The sequence below is a fragment of the Cebus imitator genome, unplaced genomic scaffold (genome assembly GCF_001604975.1).
Source record: "Cebus imitator isolate Cc_AM_T3 unplaced genomic scaffold, Cebus_imitator-1.0 Scaffold191, whole genome shotgun sequence".
NCBI classification, from domain to species: Eukaryota; Metazoa; Chordata; class Mammalia; order Primates; family Cebidae; genus Cebus; species Cebus imitator.
This window is the reverse complement of record NW_016107506.1, coordinates 1,169,012-1,191,648: the sequence shown is the minus strand read 5'-3', so window position 1 is coordinate 1,191,648 and position 22,637 is coordinate 1,169,012. Positions and strand designations below refer to the sequence as shown.

Genomic DNA, 22,637 nt, shown 5'->3' with positions numbered 1-22,637 from the left:
GACCTTGGGCAAATTGGTCTTTGCCGCTGAGCCTCGGTTTTCTCTTATGTAAAATAGAGGTTGTATTTACCATCCAGGACTATTAGGAGGATTAGATAAAATTAGGTATGTCCAGTGCCAAGCTCAGTGACCTCCTCTCATTGTTATTGGTGCTTAATACTGTAGGCTGCCTTGAGGAAGAGGTCCCTCGATCATTTCTGTCATGTGTTTGTGTTATTGAAAATGGAGGTTGAGGCCAGGCGCGGTGGCTCACACCTGTAATCCCAGCACTTTGGGAGGCCAAGGCGGGCGGATCACAAGGTCAAGAGATCAAGACCATCCTGGCCAACATGGTGAAACCCCATCTCTACTAAAAATACAAAAAAATTAGCCAGAGTAGTGGCATGCGCCTGTAGTCCCAGCCACTTGGGAGGCTGAGGCAGAAGAATCGCTTGAACCCAGGAGGCAGAGGTTGCAGTGAGCCGAGTTGCAACCCAGTTGCAGTGAGCCGAGATTGCACCACTGCACTCCAGCCTGGCGACAGAGCAAGGCTCCATCTCAAAAAAAAAAAAAAAAAAAAAAAAAAAAAAAAAAAAAAAAAAAAAAAAAAAAAAAAAAAAAAAAAAAAAAAAAAAAAAAAAAAAAGCAAAGAAAAAAGGAAATGGAGATGGATTACATCTCATGGTCCCTCTAGGGACCATGGTCTACCTTCCATATCAGAGGCCTTCCTGTAGAAAAGCTAATCCCACTTGGAGGAATTGAGTACTTTTCCTGTACCCTACCCAGCTGTGCTGGGTGCTCTGCTTCCTGTCACAGGTGCAGCCCTGAACCATTAGAGTTGAAGGGAGCCTAGCCTTAGGAAATGCATTCAGTTTCCCAGAATATAATGCCCTTGTCACCCATCTCATTCCTGTGGGTGAAACTGTGCTTTTCAGCAGAATTCTTCAGTGACTTTCCTACTTTCCAGGAGAGGTCCAAACTAGAATACACCTACCCCAGTCCTCCGTCTCGTCAGAAACTTATCTAATTGATTCAGTGCTCCATTTTCAGTAGTCTAATACAATGTCTGATATACAGTATGTGCTTAATCAATATTGGATGGATGGAAGGATGAATGATTTAATATCTAGGATTTGGCAACAAATGCATACTTAATTGAAAGGCTGAATAATGATTTTCCCAGTGAGCAAAGTTATTAGGCCAGTGGTTCTAAACCTTGGCTGTACTAATCACCAAGAGAGTTTTTTTGTTTTGTTTTATTTAACACTGATTTATGGGCTCTACCCAGGAGTATGCTCTGTTGCTTTCTAAAAGCTCTCCAAGTGATTCTAATAGACAGCCAGTGTTGGAATCCACCATGTTTGACTACTCAAAATGTATGTACCCCGTGCATAACTCTTTACCATTTTCAATTACCACATTGTATTGTAATTATCAGCTTATATGTCTCTCCCTCACTTGACTTAATGCTCCTTGAACTCATACTGGGGCTGTCTTCCTAGTGCCTGGCATGGTGCTTGGCATATAATGAATAGTCACAAATATTGGATAGATTGGTGTTTTCTTTCATTTAAGACACAAGAAAATTGCATAGTACCAAATAAGACAAAGAGAAAAAATGTTAGCATCATGGATTTTGTTTTGGGTTCAGTTTGTGTGTGTTATTTTCCAAACATCTACACTTTGGTAACCTGTTGCATGCCCATAATGGATTATTTGTTTCTGTTCATTCACTGTCATCTACCCAGATGCTGTGAACAGACAGCAGCTAAAGATACTGGACTTCGTTGAAGAGTCCTAATTTAAAATATCTTGCCCCATTATTTGCATTTGTACATAGGTTCTAAAATTGCCATCACTATACATATGAGAGGATAGTTCATTAATGTGATATTCAGTATCACTCCTCCTCATTAATGAAAGCTGTAGAAGCCTCTAGACACATGGGTTGCCATTCCAACTTTTCTGAAATCCAAAATCAATATATTTAGATATAGAATAATACAGCTAGAAAGATATTTACATTAAACCATCCTCATTCTCCTGTGAAGAAGCTGAAGCCAGGTGGGCATTTGAGGACTTGCCAGAGATCACACAGTTTATTATGGACACAGCTGGTACAAGAAACCTAATGTTCTGGTCCTCAGGCCTGGACTACTACACAGTGCTTGCAGCATTTAAGATTACATTAGAAGTCAAAGATCAGACTTTTACTTCCATTCTGGTGTCTGTATTCAGAAGAAAAATATCTGAGAAAAAGATATTACAGGTTTCCCAGAAGGCTTAGGAGGAGAAGTATAGGTGGAAAGTGGAGAGGGCAGAGGAAAGAAATACTTGAAGGAGATTTTGAAAGTTATCAGAAAAATGTGTGTTTTGTGACAGCACCACAGTTCACTTGTATATCTGCCCTTGTTTTCAGAATCTTCCCCAGAGAATACCTCCTTCAACAGATCCACCTGTATTCCCTCGCCGACCTGCAGCAGGTAAGTGCTCAGAGGGGCCATTTCATTTGTCTTGTTTTCCTGGAGAAGTCACTTTGTGGATTATGGTCTTGCCACTGAATTCTGCCATCAATGGGGTTGTTTTCATCACAAGCCCTAATAATTCTTATTCAGAATGGGGGAAAACTTAGTATGAAAAGATACATAGGACAGTAACAAATGTTGGCGAGGATGTAGAGAAACTGGGGCTCTTATACATTGCTGGTGGGATGCAAAGTGCTACAGCCACTTTGGAAACAGTCTGGCAGTTCCTCAAAAAATGAAACTTAAAGAGCCAGGCGCAGTGGCTCATGCCTGTAATCCCAGCACTTTGGGAGGCCGAAGCGGGTGGATCACCTGAGGTCGGGAGTTCAAGACCAGCCTGACCAACATGGAGAAACCTCGTCTCTACTAAAAATACAAAATTAGCCAGGCATGGTGGCACATGCCTGTAATCCCAGCTACTCAGGAGGCTGAGGCAGGAGAATTGCTTGAACCCGGGAGGTGGAGGTTGTGATGAGCCAAGATCATGCTGTTGCACTCCAGCCTGGGCAACAAGAGCAAAAACTCCATCTTGAAAAAAAAAAAAAAAAAAAGAAACTTAGAGTTACCCTATGACCCAACAATTTTACTCCTAGGTATATACACAAAAGAGTGGAAAACATGTCCACAGAAAAACCTGTACACAAATATTCAGAGCAGCATTATTCATAATAGCAAAAAAATGGAAACATCCCAAATGTTCACAGCTGATGAATGGATGAACAAATGTTTTGTAGTGTATAATAACATATTATTTTGCCGTAGAAAGGAGTGAGGTACTGATGCATGCTACAACATGGATAAATCTTGAAAACATCATGCTAAGTAAAAGAAGTCAGACAGAAAATACATACTGTATGATTCTATTTACATGACATGTTTAGAATAGGCAAATCCATAGTGACAAAGTACATTAGTGGTTGCCAGGGCCTGGGGAGGGTGAAGAAATGAGGAGTGACTGCTAATGGATAAAGAGTTTCTTTGGAGGCTAATGAAAGTGTTCTGGAATTAGACGGCAGTGATAGTTGTACAGTCTTGTGAATATACTGAAAACCACTAAATTGTTTACTTTAAAAGAGTAAATGTTATGGTGTGTGAATTTTATCAATGAAGAATTTGTATGGGCCGGGCGCGGTGGCTCACTCCTGTAATCCCAGCACTTTGGGAGGCTAAGGTGGGTGGATCACGAGGTCAAGAGATTGAGACCATCCTGGTCAACATGGTGAAACCCCATCTCTACTAAAAATACAAAAATTAGCTGGGCGTGGTGGCACATGCCTGTAGTCCCAGCTACTTGGGAGGCTGAGGCAGGAGAATTGCTTGAAACCAGGAGGCGGAGGCTGCGGTGAGCCAAGATCATGCCATTGCACTCCAGCCTGGGTAACAAGAGCGAAACTCCGTTTTAAAAAAAAAAAAAAAAATTTGTATGAAAAGATGTAAAAGGCATTGAATGTATTAAGCCATTTGATTTGTGCTCAAGCCGAAAGTTGAGTGACTTTTAAACTTTAGTGAAGCATAACAGAGCACATAAGAGTTGAAATCATCTTTTTATGCTTTTATTAACAAATGTATTTTTTTCTTTCTTTTTTTTGCAATTCTCCTGCCTCGGCCTCCCGATTAGCTGGGATTACAGGCATGTGCCACCACGCCTGGCTAATTTTTGTAGTTTTAGTAGAGTTGGGGTTTCACCAGGTTGGCCAGGCTGGTTTCAAACTCCTGACCTCAGGTGATCCGCCCACCTTGGCCTCCTAAAGTTCTGGGATTACAGGCGTGAGCCCCCACTTCTGGCGAACTTGTGCTTTTAATAATTGACCAGATTAACAGCTATAAAGAAACTGGCCTTTTGTGTGTTCAGTCCTAAGTTCTAAATATGTTAAGCTTTGGTTAATCATTTAAATCAACAACTCACTCTCTAAGAAGCTGTTGGACTAAATAAGTGATTCTTTCAAGAGTTGATTAAATAATAATAATAATTGTGACAGCTTTCAGAGTATCTCAAACTGCTGCGATTCTGTTTTTTCGTCGTTGTTTTCCTCTTTGTTGTTTTATCCAGAGGAATTTAGGTGAACTTAAAAACCATGCTCATATCCTTCAGTCATTTTTCTGACTTTAAATTACTTTTCAAGGATTTTTTTCTCTTTTAATTTAATAACTTAAGACTTTTATGTTCTTTTTGTCCCCCCCAGAGGTAGGAAAGTTATTTTATTTTATTTTTATTTATTTGTCTTTGAGACAGCCTCTGTTGTCCAGGCTTGAGTGCAGTGGTACGATCTTGGCTCACTGTAACCTCCACCTCCTGGGTTCAAGTAATTCTCGTGCCTCAGCCTCCCATGTAGCTGGAATTACAAGCGTGCACCACCATGCCTGGCTAATTTTGGCATTTTTAGTAGAGATGGGGTTTCACTATGTTGGCCGGGCTGCTTTCGAACTTCTGACCTCAAGTGATCCACCTGCCTCTGCTTCCCAAAGAGCTGGGATTACAGGCGTAAGCCACTGCACTCTGCCAGAAAGTTATTTTAAATTAAATGGCAGACATGATGTTACAGCATTTAGTTGGAGAGATCTGAGAAAAGACTAAGGTTTTCAGTTCCATTTATGTGTCAAGTTGAAACCTGTTTGCACATATCAGCTCTCCCAAATCCTTCGGTCCTGCCTAACCTTTACTGCATAGTCAAGCGGCAGTGGTCTGCTGGCTAGGGCGGAAAGGGGCATATTTTTACTTCAAATTGTTGTTCAAGGGGAAAAATTGGTTAAAAACACTTATACATTTATCTATTTTCTCGAGTCTATCTGATATTAGTGCCTGAGGACACTGACTCTATCATTTGAGAAGTATCTTTAAAGGCACTGAACATTCTTGTAAAGATGGTTTAAAATAGAATAGGTGGGCTCCAAAGTGAGTACTCTTTGAGGGAGCGTTTCAAACATGAGTTTTGACATCTGACGAAGAGAAAGAATCAGGAGTAATTCTGTATTCATTTTAGGGTGTCAAAGTAATGTATCCATTTAGAATCATAAAGCCTGCTTTTTAAGGCTTTCCTATACCCTGCTGTCTTTCCCTCCCCTCCCTTTTCTTTTTTCCCTCCTTTAATAATCAAACCATGCATGCCAGGCCACTTAAATCAGTGGCAGGAGTATTCTTGGTGGCCAGGCCATTAGCCCCTGGAGCCCCATAAGCAGCTTAATCAGTTTTCAGCCTCAGTAGTAAAGTGATCGAGGCAATCAACAGCTTATCAAACACCCTGTAGGCAGGGCAGCTGGAGCTCAATGCAGCCATTTACTTAACAGCTCACTCTAACCTGGTTCTTTGTGCCTAGCTTTAAGAGCCCCAAACTTAGCGTATTTAGAGAAAGTTTAATTCGATTACCTTTTCTGCCTGAGGTGGGTTAATTCGGATTTAGCTTTTGATCTGTCTGCATCTTGGCTATCAGCATTGAAGGGCATCCTCTGCTTCATCTTTCCTTGATTCTGAATAAACAGCAAGCATGTTTTCCAGATCTGAATTGTTCATGCAAATATATAAGGGAAAGGACACAAGGAAAAAGAATAAAAAATAACATTGCTTTGTGAAAGGGCGTGTAGTGGTATCGGGAAACCCTACCTAACTGACCCAACCACCAGCCTTATGGCGTCCTGGGCCATTTTGGCCTCTTCTGGACGGCTTCATCATCCTGCTTCTTGTCAGTTACGGCATTTTAGAGTAAATTATTTTCCCCTGTTTGATTTTTCCCCTCACTGCTAAAGGTTTCTGTAAAAGCAGATCTGTCTATCATATCAAGTAACTATAGAAAAGGGCCTTTTAATATAGAGATTTGCAGGGGAAAAGAAAATAAAGCAAGTGATTGAAGAGTTATAAATCAGAAAAAGCAATAATACAGATATTCTTCCTGAATGCACAGATTCCTGTCTACACATTTGTCTTAAGTTAATTTGATTTTTCCCGTTAGTTTTTATGTAAAAAGGAAAACAGACATTTTCCTCTTCAAAAAGAAAAAAAAAAGAATTTAATAAACATGGTGAAAGGAGATTTATAATTTAGAGATAATTTTAAAATAATATGGTACACAAAGCACTAATAACACTTAAAGATGCTGAAAGAATTCTGGTACCAAAAAAATTTTAACCTTCATGTCTCTGTCTGGTTTTATGTTTATAAGTAACAATTCCTAAAATTTTAGCAGATAGACTTAATTCAACAATTTGAAGATTTCAAGCTACCTTACCACTGCTTTTGTTACCTTCAAGGCAGCTTTTCCCCTTCTTCCCATTATTTGAATTACAGTCCTCTTTGCATGCATTTTCCCTTACTGTTGTACATTTGGATGTGAGAAAAGAAAGAGCAAGGATGACATTGCTTTGCAAAGGAGATTCCTTCCAGTTGTTCTGGTAGTGATTGTCACCGGTTGCTGTTCACTGAGTACCAGTATTGGCAAAATTAATGCTCAGAGTCCCTAATTGTCTGTCTGTTTCATCAGTGATTGAGTTGCTCGTTGGTATGACTTGCACGTGGAAAATGTTATCGTTGAACATAGGCATTCTCTGACTACAGTCAGTTGGTAGCATTTAGCCATAACATGTAAAATAGAGCCAAGTACACTTGGCCTAGTAGCAGGGCCAAGGAAGAAGCATAAGACAGGGGCAGAGGCTCTCCAAATCCTGGGAGCTCCAGGGTGCATGGCCTCCATTTACTCATTTCTTGTGTTTAGAATTCCAGGAGAATTTCTGTTCTGCAAACTAGATATTGTTAGAAAAACATATTCGATCCATACTCTTTTGAGTGTAACTAATAGAATATATTGTTCATTATTTTTTAAATAAAATCTTACAAACCTTCTTTTGGGAGATATGAATGCATGGTGGCTTTTGAACTGACCAAGTGCTTCCTTATAAAGGATGTAGCAGGCAACAACTCAGCATGTGTGAATGCATGGACTAGTATTGGTGCATGTCTTGAATGGGGAAACTGAGGCACTGCTTTTTAAGAGCTTTTCCTTGGTTAGCTACTTTGAGAAGAATAAATAGACTAGAATTTGTGTTTTGTTATTTTCAGTCCATCCAGCATTATCACAAATCCATGAGAAGGCTTTAAGACAGGAATGCAATAAAAAAGATACGCTCACTTGAGATGGCAAGAGATGTACCGTAACTCTCAATGCCTTAGCTTTCGGCATCAACTATCTGCTTTCCCTGTTAAGTATATGACAAACCTTCTCCTTACTCACATCCCCTTGGCGCTTTTAACACTGATGAAAAAGTTCCAGATTTTACCAGTAGAATACATTAGTATACATAAATAAATGGTCAAAAGTTCTTAGTTGTTCTTAAGGGGCAAATCAGAACTCTGGTTTAATATGTCATTCTTTGGACTGTGTAAATGATAGGAGAATTCTTCTAAGGTTCCTTCTACTTGCTGAAAGAAAAGGTCAGATTTGACTTCTAAATTTTGGCTACCTGTGCTCTTGTGACAAAACCTAAAATGTATATTAATGACTAACTCTTCTGGTGTTACTCACCTTTGGGGCATATGTAAGTTAAGCAATGAATGATTCTATTTGTGGCAATTCATGAGAAAGGATACTGGATGATCCCATGGGTGAGGTGTCTGGTTAGAGTAGGCCCTCCCCCGCTACTCCCTCTACTGCCCACCACCTCACCCCATCCCCACCCCCCGCAACACACACACCCCTCTTATGAGACAATCCAAGGAGCTAATTTTCTCTTTTATTCACCTTCCCTGGGTCCTAAATTTCCAAATGAGACCCTACCTTTAGGTGAAGACAATTTAGGTTTTAGTTAATAGGAAGTATATTACCCAAGAAAAATAAATTATTATTTTGGCAGAAATTCATTAGAAAACATGGCATGATATCGGGGGTTGGGGGAGAGACATTTCAACAGATAAGTTTTAATGAAAGAAAAAGGACAGGAAAATGTGGAATTTGAAGTACTTACTAAAAAGTTGTGAAGTGGGAAGGATGCCAGATGGGAGGATCCACAGCACTCAGCAGCCGTGAAAAGAGAGAGGAGTGACCAGATGCACACTGCCTTTCTGGAATTGCCTAGCACTGCCTGAACGGTTTGTTTTATACGAAAGCAATAAACACTTACGCTAAGCAACTAATGTAGCATATACAACATATAAATGTTGAGTGGATGGATGGATGGATGGGTGTATATGTATATACATATACTATTGTGTGCATACATATACTATTGTGAACATATGCTATTGTGAACTCACTGGTTCTCTCTCCCCTGAAAAGCAAAGCAAACTGATTAATTTAGTCACTAAACAAAACAAAATTAGAAATGCTGACTATGAAATAACAATGCACAGAATTCTAAAACCAAATAAAAAATCTCTGCTTGTATCAGAATAATGGTGAGTTGTTCATTTTTGCAAACTTTCTGAACACTCACTCCATATTCCTGAGCAGTTAACTCTTCAGTTAACTTTTTTGCTAGTCCCGCATACCCACAGAGCTTAGGAATTGTCATCATGTGATCTCAACATTTGTTGGAATTGGCCCCTGAAGAAATAATTCAAATGGTGGTCATATCGCAACTGTTTTCTAGCTAGTAAGATCACGAGAAGGCAATGTTTAAGGCATTTCAAAGCCACTTTTAAATAACGTACCTTACCGAATTCTTCTTCAAGGAAGTTGTGTCAGTTATTTTGCATATTCCTGCCCCACCAAGCAAACCCATAATCAGAGAACGTTTTTTCTCTATAGGCGCTCTTCACAGAGTCAGCAGACAAAGGCTGAGCCTAAGTGGGCACCCAGCACAGCTGCCCTTTCACCAAAGAAGTAACAGGTGATGACCTTTATTCACACAGGGGTTGACATCTTTGAATCCACAGCCCACAGGAACACAGCGCCTCAGTGCCCACAACCGAGTCACCAGTCCCAAGCCTCAGGAGCCCAAGGAACTTTTATTCATAGCTTCACAGCAGCCCTGATCCCTACACCATTGTCCACCCAGGCATTAGCAGCCAGGGTAACTAATTAGGAGCATTCGGATTTAACAAGCAGAAAAACAAAGCGTGACAGCTCGCCTGTGTTGTTCCATGGCCAGTGCCTGTGTCTGCTGCAGCCGGCACTGCCTTCAGAAACCCCCGAATGTAAACTGCGGCAAGACGGGAATGAGGCCTCCATTAAAACATCACTAAATCTCTGTTAGCTATTTTAGCCACGACTGTTCCAACCAATTAATGAGCTAGGAAAGAGGACTGTAAGTTATTTGGGGAACAAGTTATGCCTTTTAAACAAGTGGTTTTTCAAAAAATGAATGCACAGGCTTCCTTCGAAGATCTTGCTGGGGTAGAGGAAGGGATTGAGTGTCATTCTTTGAAGTTTTGATAGGCAGGCACGGAACAAATGGAAAAGCGCTGTTTCTCAGGAGAGCAGGTGTATCTTGAGTGGGTGCTGAACACTGCATGCCTCATGCTCAGTCTCCCAGGGTGTTTCACATTGTACGGGGAGGGGAAAGGGAAAAGTGGCAACTGCTGCCAGGTGCCAGGACTGGAGCTGGGTCTTCTGCCTCCTTGATTTCAGTCTTGACATCTTTACTACCTGCTGAGCCTAACCGTTGGTTTTCTGGTGTTTTGATGATGGGGCCAGTTAGCTGAGTGGCTTAGAGCAGGTGATTGGCAAGGTGCTGGTACAGATTGTTCTTTATGCAAGCTGGCTAGTCTTTGCCTAGAGAAAACATTTCTGTTCTGCAGACCCAGGCGCTGCAGCCAAATCTGACCTGATCCACAGATGACTGAAGGATTGGAGGAGCTGGGCAAGGGCCGTGGCAGAAAATGTGCAGAGCTAAGAACAAAGTCACTGCCTTTGGGGAAGCCAGATCAGAAGGATGACTGTGTTGTGAGTGGTGGCTAGAGAGCCCTGTGGCCCAGGCAAGAAGGAGCTCAGTTGAGATAAGGATTCCAGGAGCCAACTCGAGCCCCTCAGGTAAAGACAACACGATACCGGCTGAGGATGCAGCTGCGGAATTGGATGGTGTTTAGTCAGTGCTGAGTTCACTTTCCTGGGAGTCCTTTGGCATGCAGTCATCTGAGTGCTGTTGTTGTTGTTGGGTTTTTGTTGTTTCCTATTTTAAAAGAGCAGTCATGACACTGACAAGGTGAGGGCCTGTTTTCAAGGAACATTTACTTAAAGATACAGAGTAAGGTTAGTGTTGGTCTTGCCAGTGGTAGAAACCTATGCCACCAACAGCCATCATGAAAGGGCCCCAGGAGTCTTTCTGGTTCTTCATTTCTATTCAGTTTCATTCAACAAATGTGTGTTCTTGAATGCTTCCTATGTGCCAGACATTGAGCTAGCAACAGAGGAGGCAAAGTTCCCTTCCCTCACTGAGCTCACAGTCTGATGAGAGAGGCAGGTAGGCATTGTTTAAGTCAGCAGAGTCGAACCTAGGGTGCTTGGGAATACATCTGACCAAGTGTGGCAGATTGTATTTTGCAAAGATAGCCATAGTAGCATCTTCCATCCCACATGTCTTTCTTACACTATGACTTTGATGTTCCTTATATCCAGTGATGGGATCTGTGTTCCTTTTCCCTGAATTTGGGCAGGCCTGTGACCATGGAAGTGATGCCATGTGATTTCCAAGGCCAAGCATAAAACGTGATATAGCTCCAACCTGCTACTTTCTGGAGATGCTCACTCATGGTAGCCCAGTGGCCATGATGTGAGGAAGTCCAGATTAATCCACATACAACAGCCACATGAACAGGCCTCATATGGCAGTCATTCTAGCTGACAGCAATCATCAGCCACCAGAGAGATGAGTGAAGGCAACCCCACATGATTCCAGCTCCTAGCCTTCAAGTCTTCTCAGCTGAGACTGTAGATGAGGCTGCAGATATTATGGAGCAGAAACAAACCATCCACAGTGTCCTTCCTACCTGCCCTACAAAATGTGTGAGTGTAATAAAATGGTTGTTTTGCACTGGGTTTTTGTTGTTTTTCTTTCACTACTAGACTTTGGGATAATTTGTTTTGCAGTAATAATAACCAGAACACCCTGTAACTTGGCCATCAGGGAAGGCTTCCTAGAGGCTATAATTATAAGTTAAAATTTTGGCCCATAATCGTGAACCAGAGAGAGAGGACCAGGAAGAGAACTTTGAGGCCTTGGTAACCTGAAACCCTCTAATGATCCAGTCTGCACTGTTTCTTCCATGGGGGCAAGCTGAAGAAACTTTTTACTACCAACTGTGACATTTCTTAATAACACTGTACACATGCTTCAGGATTATTCTGATAAATTGTCTCAACAAAACATTCATAGAATAAGTGAAATGGCGTTGCTTCACTTCCCTCAGAAATGAAAGATTCTGGGATATGCCTTGAGGTACAAAGAATGAGGAATTGGGTTTTAAATCTTTCCGTCCCACCTGTGCACCTGAAATGTGAGCCCAACTCTGTCACCAAGCCCCTTGCTGGGTGTTTTCTCCCTTATTCATTTATTCATTCAGCAAATATTTATTTTTATTTATTTATTTTGAGACAGAGTTTTGCTCTTGTTGCCCAGGCTGGAGTGCAATGGCACGATCTCAGCTCACCGCAACCTCCGCCTCCCGGTTCAAGTGATTCTCCTGCTTCAGCCTCCCAAGTAGCTGGGATTACAGGCATGTGCCACCATGCCTGGATAATTTTTTATATTTTTAGTAGAGATGGGCTTTCTTCATGTTGGTCAGGCTGGTCTCCAACTCCTGACCTCAGGTGATTTAGCCACCTCAGCCTCCAAATGTGCCAGGATTATAGGCATGAGCCACCATGCCAGTCTTCAGCAAATATTTATGAAGCATGTACTATGTATCAGGAGCCATGTTACCCCTGAAACTGAATGGGCACATTTTCACAGAAAAGGACTAGTGATTCTTACTGATTATGGTCAAACTCCTGCCCTCTGTCTGCATGCCAGGAAAATTGTAGTCAAAGCTGCTCATGACTCTGCTCCACCTGGTGATGTCCAGTGGGATTTCAACCCTTGATGCCCTGGACTAGCCATCCCACACACCCGCAGTTGGTCTTCAAGGGACTGGAGGGATAACCAGAAGGCACTGCCTGTTCAGGTGTTTGAGGGCTGAGGAGGTTTCCAGAACTTCACCCAATTCAGAAATGTAACCAAGAAATATGGCAACCTCCGAAGACAGCATTGCCACATGTGTCTTAGCGGACATCATTGTCTCCATGTGGTAGTGGCCTGCAGTTCCCTCCATATTTGGAACTTGCAGCTTTTCAACAATATTACACCCATCGTTGTGAGGAAACATTAGAAGGCTGAAGGGACAGCTTTATTTTTTAAAAACACACAAACAAACAAACAAAAACAGAGTCTTGTTCTGTCACCCACGTTGGAGTTTAGTGACATGATCGCAGCTCACTGCAACCTCTGCCTCCCAGGTTCAAGCCTCCCTAACAGCTGGGATTACAGGTGCATGCCACCATGCCCAGCCAATTTTTTGTATTTTTAGTCAAGACAGCGTATCACCTTGTTGGCCAGGATGGTCTTGATCTCCTGACCTCGTGATCCACCTGCCTCAGCCTCCCAAAGTGCTAGGATTATAGGCGTGAGCCACTGCCCCCAGCCGGGGGCAGCTTTTCATATTGTTGTTTGGCTTTTATTTTAACTTCTGGCTAAAGTCTAGTGAACCATCAATACATTTGCTCCTGGAATTGTATTTATTTATTTATTTATTTGAGACAGGGTCTCACTCCACTGCCCAGGCTGAGTGCAGTGGCATGATTGTGGCTGGCTGCAGTTTTGACTTCCTGAACTGGGGCAATCCTCCCATCTCAGCCTCCCAGGTGAAGCTGAAACCATAATCATGTGCCACCACACCATGGCTGACTTTTTCATTTTTTTGCAGAGATGGGGTCTCCCTATGTTGCCTAGGCTTTGAATTCCTGGACTCAAGCAATCCTCTCACTTCAGCCCTCTGAGTAGCTGGGACTACAGGCTTGCACCACCATGCCCAGCTAATTTTCGTGAGTTTTTTTGGTAGAGACAGGGTTTTGCCATGTTGTCCAGGCTGATCTCGGACTCATGGGCTCAAGTGATTTGCCTGCCTCAACCTCCCAAAGTGCTGGGATTACAGGCATGAGCCAGGATGCCTGGCTCATCTCACGTTTTTAAAGGAGGGAATTCTGGCTCTAGAATAGAGCTATGTTGACTGGTATTCCTGCAGAGACCAGGCAAATGGCATCTGTGCCTGAAGCAGGCCTGAGGGAACCAGAGAGAGCATCCACATCTAAAGGGGGCAGCTGTTACTCAGTAGCTCCAGAGTTGCCTGCTCTTCCCGTTTTCCAAGAGAAGCCGGAAATCTGTATTTTTATGTGAAATTTCTCAATATTTAAACACTCTGCAGGCCAAACAAAACACAGCCACCAGTTTTGACCTTTGCTTTATAATAGAGAATGCCTGCTTTTGTTCCGTCAAACTAATGAATGCTCAATTACGAGAAGGAATTTCGAGGTTACTGTTAGATTGTGCTCCTCAAAAGGCAGCAGACCCCATCCCAAACCCTTGAGATACTAATTGACAGACTTGTGCAGGCTGACAGCTGGGCTCTGAAAGAGGACACACACAAGGAAACAGCCAAGCTATTCCAGGTCACTTTGCAAGGTCAGGGCAGCAATGCAAACATTAGGAAGGCCGAACACAAAGGTCAGGTGGCAGCAAGGAAGCCCTACATTCCCTTAAGCTGCCGGTTGATAAATCATATTCTAAAAGTATCACCAGACTCCCTCTCCCTGGCATTGCTTTGTGAGGTAGAAAATTAAATAGAAATCAAAATTAAGATGGCTGTCAGGAGCTTTTAGGAGGCCAGCATGCCAGTGTGAGGTGAACATGGGATGGAGTTTCTGCCTGGAGCAAAGGTCTCCAAAGGGATGATGATATCTGACACTGGGCATTGCAGAGGGCTGGCCGCTGCAGCAGTCACACACCAGAGCTTTGGAGGCCGCCTACCCATGTTCCAATGCCAACTCACCCCAGACGCACTAAGTGACCTTGGGCAAGTCACTTCTCTTTGTGCCTTAAGCACTTCATCTCTGCAGTGAGGATTATAGTACCTGCCCCAAAGGTTGTTGTGAGGCCTTAGAGTTAGAATGCATAAAGCACTTAGAACTTTGCCTGACAATTAAGGATTTAGGAGATATGCATTTTACTAGTGGTAGAGTATTGCTGTTAGTGTTGCTATGAGGTGTGGACCTTGCGTAAATGGCTCCTGGGAGCTTTCTTCTTTCCTTTTTTTGAGACAGGACTCTCGCTCTGTCACCCAGGCTGGAGGGCAGTGGTACGATCTCAGCTCACTGCAGTCTCCGCCTCCCGGGTTCAAGCGATTCTCCTGCCTCAGCCTCCTGAGTAGCTGAGACTACAGGTACCCGCCACCATGCCCAGTTGATTTTTGTATTTTTAGTAGAGACGGGGTTTCACCATATTGTCCAGGCAGGTCTTGAACTCCTGACCTTGTGATCTGCCCACCTCGGCCTCCCAAAGTGCTGGGATTACAGGCATGAGCCACTGCGCCTGGCCCAGCTCCTGGGAACTTCCTTCAGCGTCATCAAGACACCGCATCTGTGGACACTAAGCCGCAACCATTGCCACAAAAGTCATGCTCGCTCCATCCCAGTTTTGCCCTTCATGTTCCATAGGGGAATCTAGGCCATAGAAACCTGCTATAGCTACAGCTATACAGTCATCATATGGAGCAGCGCCTTGGTAGGGAACGCAGAAAAGCCTTGTTTCTTCTTGCCTCCAGGATGGTCCTAGACCAGACCTCCCCGGTGGCTCCATAAGGGAATTGCACCTGGAGAATTGCACCACCCTCTCGAGGCAAGGAGCTCTCCCTAGGCCTGTGCTTGAGTGAGTGGTACTGCCCTCTAAGCCTTGCCACCTGTCTTTGCTTTTGCTGAGAGAGATCTTCAGAGCTTGCACCCGAAGATGGGTTTTGGCTTACTGAAAAAGCACTTGTTTCTTGGAAGAATGCGTGACCTTTTGATGGGCTGTGCACAGACATCTTTTCAATTTTAACAAAAACCAATCAATCTTTCTCCAAATTTGTAGAATCCTGAGTATACATTTTTGTGCTTAAAGAAAACCATGGGGTCCACACTATTTCTGCAGCTGCAGAGAGAGAAGCCTACCAGACTCAAATGTTGGCAGAAACAAAGAGACGCCATGTTCCTTCCCACCTGCAATTATAGTTTTACTAGCTTGTAAAGCACACATAGAATTTGCAGTACATTCTTCCCTTGCAGTAGGGGAGAGGCCCTGCTGTGAATGTAATTGGCTTTCTAGCTTCCTTTAACATTGAGGTGGAAGGGAGTTGGGCTGAAGGGCCTTTACTCTTAGAATTAACTGATGTTGAATTGTGTTTAAATTCCATGCATCTCCCTGACTGCATTTGTTCCATTAAGTCTTAGTCAGAAGTGGAAGCACAGCTTACCTCTGAAAATATCCCCAGCCCTATCATTTCTCATCACTTTGTAAAAGCGGAGTTTCTTTCTTTTTAAAAAATGGATTTTTAACTTAACCCTCGTAGGGATTATTTTCCATCCTGTTAACCTCTGTTAAAGATGTATGGCATCTTTAAATGATGATTTCATACAGTACAGCCCATTTGGGTCACTTTTTATTCTGGCTTTGGCCTTGCAACTATATCTGTTCCCAGGAAGAGGACCACGGGCATATATTTGGATGGAAACTGTTTTTATTACTTTACTTCTGGAGTCCTCAGTTTTTTCATTCATGAAGTAAGAAGACTGGATTAAATCTTTACAGCCCCTTCCAGCTCTAGGGCCCTCGTTCTGTGATTTTATAAACCTTGAGAAGTGATGAAATTGTGGAAGTCTCTCTACATGTATTTGCTTTCTGGGGCCTCCCAGCCAGTTTGCACAAAGTATCCAGGCTTCTGGTTGCGGCAAGGAACCTGGAGTGAGAGCCAGGAACCTGGAGTGAGAGCCAGGTTACATTGCTGAATGTAGGCTCAGCACCTTCAGTTCCAACTGACAAATGGCTGGATTTCCATTTGCCAGAGGTCAACTATTTCAACTTTTTGTCAGGAAATAGCAGCTTTAAGCATTTTCACAAATATGATCTGAAGGACAGCTTATTAAAACAAGTTAAATATGCTGATTTTATATATTCCTTAAAGACAAATTGTCATCTTAGTACCCTGCAATTCGGCGGCAGTTAAAATAATGCCCAGTAAACAAAAGTTGGCCAGTAGAAATGTGCAGAAGATAATATTCCACCTAGTGGGTTTCCTCCTGAAACGGGCAGCACCAGTCAGGTTATCTGGTGAACTGAGTTGGCATTTGTGTTTGGGCTAACAGCAGAGAGCCCGTTGCTGCTGAGGTTCGCAAGAGGTGAAGCTATTTAAGAACTTGGGCTATAAGGGACACTAAGGGAATGGGGCACCGGAAGGAAAGCGTTAGAGCCGAAGAACAAAGGAAATCAGGGGAAAGAGACTGTGAGAGGATTCTTGGCTAGAGCAGAGGTCAAGGGCACCGAGAGAAAGTAGGCTAGGCAATCACAGGTAATAAAACTTCTGATTTGAGTTTCACCTTTTTCTCTTTTCTCTGCCTATTGCCTGCTGGAGACAGGGACTGATCATCTGGCCGACAGGCAGAGGAGCTGAAGGGGCCAGGATCCTCAGCCTGTTTGCTCCATTCCTGACTTGGTATGGTGCAGTCTCACTGAAGGCAAGGGGCCTGCCTGGTTCGCTGTCATTTTATAGCACTTAGCCCAGAGGAGAGAGGGAGGGATGGCCAGAAAACTCACGACCCAGGATGACAACAACAGTTTATCCTTTAGCAAGTCACAGAATACCTCTGCCACTTAAAATCTTTCTTTGTAAAATGAGAAGGTTGTACTAAATAATTAGATTAATAATAGCTCCCTTTTATTATATGCTCAAGAAATGTTACTCACTTTTATTATCGAGTGCTTACTTTAGGCCAGACCCTGTCCTAAATCTACGTGGATTATGTCATTTAATCCACACAATAGCCCTATATAATATACCTATAATAATAGGTACTGTTATTATCCACGTTTCACCAGTGAGATTTACTTGTGCAAAGTCATCCAACTAAAGTGGAGGAGCTGGGATTCAAACCCAAGCTGTCCTGTTCTAGCACACATCCTGTTTTGTTACTTTTTAAAATTTTGTGTGAAATGTTTCAAACTTATTAAAACAAAGAAGAATGAATACTACCAGCTGCATAATTGCTTCTGCAGTGGAAGGACTCCCTTCTTTAGAGAAATGGGTACACACTCTGAACCTCTAAATTGGACTGTTTTCTCCCAGCACTCACATTCTCTATTTCTAGAGACAAACTGCTATCAGATTACCTGGCAGCAAAGCAAACCCCCCCCACCCCAACCACCACCATTTCTGAAACTCTACCACATCTTTCCACTGGGTAGAAGGAGGGAATAATGGGGCAAAGTGAGGGAAAGAAAAGAGCAAATGCACCCATGATTAGCCCCGGAGTGCCAGCACCATGCATGGCAAAAAACCCAGTGCTTGGATATTGGGATTGTATTGGTCAGGCCCAGCTTCCTGCCCAGTTTCCCCCAGATAGGCTGTCACTCCTAAAATTATTTTCAGGCCAGTTTTTTGTTTTGTTTTGTTTTGTTTTGTTTTGAGACGGAGTCTCAGCTCTATCGCCCAGGCTGGAGTGTAGTGGCACAACCTCCGTTTCCTGGGTTCAAGCGAGTCTCCTGCCTTAGCCTCCCGAGTCGCTGGGATTACAGGTGCCCGCCACTACACCCAGCTAATTTTTTGTATTTTTAGTAGAGACGGGTTTCACCATGTTGACCAGGCTACTCTCGAACTCCTGACCACATGATTTTCCCGCCTCAGCCTCCCAAACTGCTGGGATTTTAGACGTGAGCCATCGCGCTTCACTACAGATCAGTTGTTTTGTTTTGTTTTGTTTTTTGGAAGTACAGGTCAGTTTTAACTAGTGTCACGGTAGTCAAAATATTTCATTGTGTTTACACCAATGACCTGTGGTCATCAAAAATAGCAAGATGCTAGAACAAAGGAACTGGATAATCCACAGAATATATTGCAATCCAAAAGAGAATGCAGCCTAATTAGGTATGGATTTATGATGCTGCGAATTTGCTTTTTGCTTTTTTGTTTACTTCTTTTTAAGACAGGGACCCTGTCACCCAGGCTGGAATGCAGTGGCATGATCCCAGCTTACTGCAGCCTCGACTTCCCAGGCTCAAGCAATCCTGCCACTTCAGCCTCTCATGTAGCTGAAACTACAGCTGTGCACCACCACACTCAGCTAATTTTTTTAAATTTTTATTAGAGACAAGATCTTGCTATGTTTCCCAGTCTGGTCTCGAACTCCTGAGCTCAAGTGATCCTCCCACCTCAGCCTCCAAAAGTGCTGGGATTATAGGTGTGAGCCACTGCACCTGGCCTTACTTTTTGTTTTTGTTTTGTTTTTTCAAAATGTTCAGGTTAGCACCTTCTGTATCTATAGCTATGGCTGACCTGTGTCAGTGTGTGGTTTTGTATTAATAGCTGGCCCGATTCCAAAAAGGACTTTTGACATAGAGCTTCTCTCTCTCATGCATGTGTATGTATATTTATTCATAACTGTGACTAATTTTAATTCCTATCCCCTTCCATTGGTTTAAATTATCAACATATACACTTATCAAAGATGAGTTTTTGCTGCCCAGGATCCCGCGTGTCTGGAGTTCTGCTAGCATCGCGTCCCCCAGTTTGTGGTTAGAAAACCCAACTTCTAAAATTGCCATCAGCCTAAAGGTTTCCCAGCCACGGGAAAGATAGCAAAAATCTCTGATGCAGCTGACATTTTAGGTGTGTGTATAATTTAACAAACTGTTGACCACTCAGCTTTTAGTCAATGGTCACAAAAGGAATTAGCAGCCCTCCCCTGCTCCCCCAAAACCCAAAGAAGGAAGGGTGTTCCTTGGCTTTGGCCCAGAGGCCTGCTGGCACACAGTGTCAAACAGCAGCACAATGGTACATTTTGGCCACAAAAGGCTTTGGGGCGGCAGAAAGGGCCAAAATAGTTGTGGCATAAGTTGGCTAGGATATTAAGCAAATCTGAGTTTAATTTAACGTAGAGATAACAACCCTTTTTTTGTTTTCCAACTGGCTGCTGCTTTCTCTGTCTCCATGAGACCAAAGATTGGAGCCAGGAGTTAGTTCACGAGGGTATTCAAGTCCTTTCAAAGTGAGACATGCAGTGGTCTTTATACAGGCTTTCACGTTTGTCTGGGCAAGATGGAGTAAGGATAAAAAGGCACAGGGGTAGCTGGGGGAAACTGAAAATGGATCTTGAGGCTTGAATTCCTTCTATGAGTTTGCTTAAGCCACATCGCCTGAGCTTAGAATAGCGAGGCAGGCAGTCTGTCTCCTTGGGATAAGGAAGGATTTGGAACTCGGCGACTGTGAGGTCTTGGCCCCTACTGTGTTTTCTGGTTTGTTTTGTTAACAGGAGCAAGTTATTCTAGTTTCTTGCTTCTGGGTTTTTCTTCGGCACACTTTAAGCAATGAGCCTCCACCCTACCGATGGCAATGGGGTGGATGGAATGGGATAATGAAAGGGGTGGCGAGAGAAGTTGATTCAGCTGCTGAGGAGGAGGGAGGCAAACTTCAGACCTTGGAACTAGCTTCTGAATCTATCAAGGGTGGAGAGGGAAGGGGGACCACAGGATTGAAATCATCTCAGCCTAGGAGAGAGGTTGAAGTCTTTCTGAGAAACTGATATGGCCAGCCATGCTAGTTAGGAAAACCAGCTTATTGTCTCAACGGCAATTTTATTACCCATGAAATGGTTAGCAGTGGAGGAGAAGCCGTAGTGTTTTGTGAAATGTAGCCAATCAAAAAGGATTATGATGCACCTAAAAAGGTATCCTGTGTACATTTGCCACAATAAGAAAAAGAATATCATCCCCTTTACAAAAATAATTATGAGCACCTCAGGAAAGTATTAGCACTGCATGACTTATGGAGTGTATTTTACAGCCTTTTAAGTATTTGTTAAGTACTGTGTTACGCCTCCCCCAAATAAAATGTCACCTGAGTTACTTAGTTCTCACGCCTGCTTGCAAGAACCTTTAAAAAATAATCCATAAATTGCCAGGCACGGTGGCTGACACCTATAATCCCAGCACTTTGGGAGGCCGAGGTGGGCGGATCACCTGAGGTCGGAAGTTTGAGACCAGCCTGACCAACATGGAGAAACCCCATCTCTAGTAAAACTACAAAATTAGCCAGGCGTGGTGGTGGGTGCCTGTCATCCCAGCTACTAGGGAGGCTGAAGCAGGAGAATCGCTTGAACCAGGAGGCAGAGGTTGTGGTGAGCCAAGATCGCACCACTGCACTCTGACCTAGGCAACAAGAGCAAAACTCTGCCTCAGAAAATAATAATAATAATAATCCATAAGTGAAAGATTCCAACCTTGGAAGCAAGTCTTTTTTTTTTTTTTTTAAAGACGGGGCTTCACCATGTTGGTCAGGCTGGTCTTGAACTCCCGACCTCAGGTGATCCGCCCACCTTGGCCTCTAAAGTGCTTGGATTACAGGCGTGAGCCACCACACCTGGCCAGAAGCAAGTCTTGATCTTATCTGTTCTGGACCCCAACCCTAAGAGCAGTGCCTGGGCAAGAGGAAGTGCCCCATAAATATGGGGTGAATAAATGAATCAGTTTTAGGAAGAGGTGGTAAGGGTTAGAATGAACTCAAAGGGGCTATCTGTTCATTCAAACTATGTTATTGCATAAGTGAGCATTTGTGAACTGAAAAACCTCTTTGTTTTTTTTCTCTAGGACTGCTTGGTCCTGAGTTCAAGTAAACAATTGACTTTCAAGTAAATCTTTAAATAACCCTGGTCTATTGGTTAACTTCAGCATGCCCTCCGAAAAGCAGTTTAGCATAATAGTTGTGGGCAGAGAGCCTGGAACCAGACAGCTTGAGTTTACATATTGGCTGCACCCCTTACCTGCTGTGTGACCTTGAGAAATTTATTTAAACTTATTATGCCTCAGTTTTCTTTTCTGCAAAATGAGGATAATTAAAGTACCTACCTCACAAAGTTGTGAGATTAAGTAAGTTACAAATATGTGCAATGCTTAGAAGAGTGTTTGGCATATAGTAAATGCTCTATGACAGCTGCTATTCAAAGTCCCTTAACAAGAGTCACTTGATTTACAACTGTAATGAGGTTTTATCATATCCCCATGACCACAGATTGTTTCTCTCCTTTTTTTTATTCTGACCAGCAGTTAAAACTACCCCTGGATAGCAAGAACACCTTGAGTGATGTTAGAAACTATCCCAAATGTTACAAAGGGTATTTCCTGCATGAACAATTTGACATTTATTTTACATCCACCACCACTACTAATCTTTTTTAGTTTAGGTGGCCTCAATTTTTCCATCTCTGACATGGATAATAATTTACTTCACATTACTGATAAGAAAACTAATAAAATATGTATTAAAATTTTATTGTTGTTAGCAAATAATTAAGTGTAATAAAAATGCTTTTTCAAATGACCCAGCAAGAATTACTCATGCTGGCATTTTTTTAAAATACAATGACCGCAGTGGCTCACGCCTGTAATCCCAGCACTTTGGGAGGCCGAGGCAGGCAGATCAGGAGGTCAAGAGATCATGACCATCCTGGCCAACATGGTAAAACCCCGTCTCTACTAAAAAATACAAAAACTAGCTGGGCGTGGTGGCGTGCGCCTGTAGTCCCAGCTACTCGGGAGGCTGAGGCAGGAGAATTGCTTGAACCTGGGAGGTGGAGGTTGCAGTGAGACAAGATCGTACCACTGCCCTCCAGCCTGGCACCTGGCGACAGAGCAAGACTCTGTCTCAAAAAATAAATAAACAAATAAATAAATAATAACAATGACAATAGTAGTTGATTTGCTTTGGTAATCATATCATCCCAAAGCAATACTATAAAGCTAAGCGACAATGGCCCAATAGAAGCAGCAAAAATAGCAATAAGTAGCCATCATGATATAGAGTGAAATTCAAAATCAGAGTTTGGTGGATGATATTGCTAGCAACTGAGCCCTTAAATGATGGCCTTTTCTATTGTCAGG

The 22,637-nt window shown here is 42.9% G+C and overlaps 1 protein-coding gene across 3 annotated transcripts in view; it reads left to right on the top strand.

Annotated features, from left to right (window-relative positions):
* PLEKHM3 (pleckstrin homology domain containing M3) overlaps window positions 1-22,637 on the top strand; it is a 200,929-nt gene that overhangs the window by 119,958 nt on the left and 58,334 nt on the right. For all 3 annotated transcript variants that reach the window (XM_017546708.2, XM_037745057.1, XM_037745058.1), the window contains exon 6: window positions 2,399-2,462. In XM_017546708.2, coding sequence (XP_017402197.1) covers window positions 2,399-2,462 — 64 coding nt within the window. The remainder of the gene's footprint in view (window positions 1-2,398; window positions 2,463-22,637) is intronic.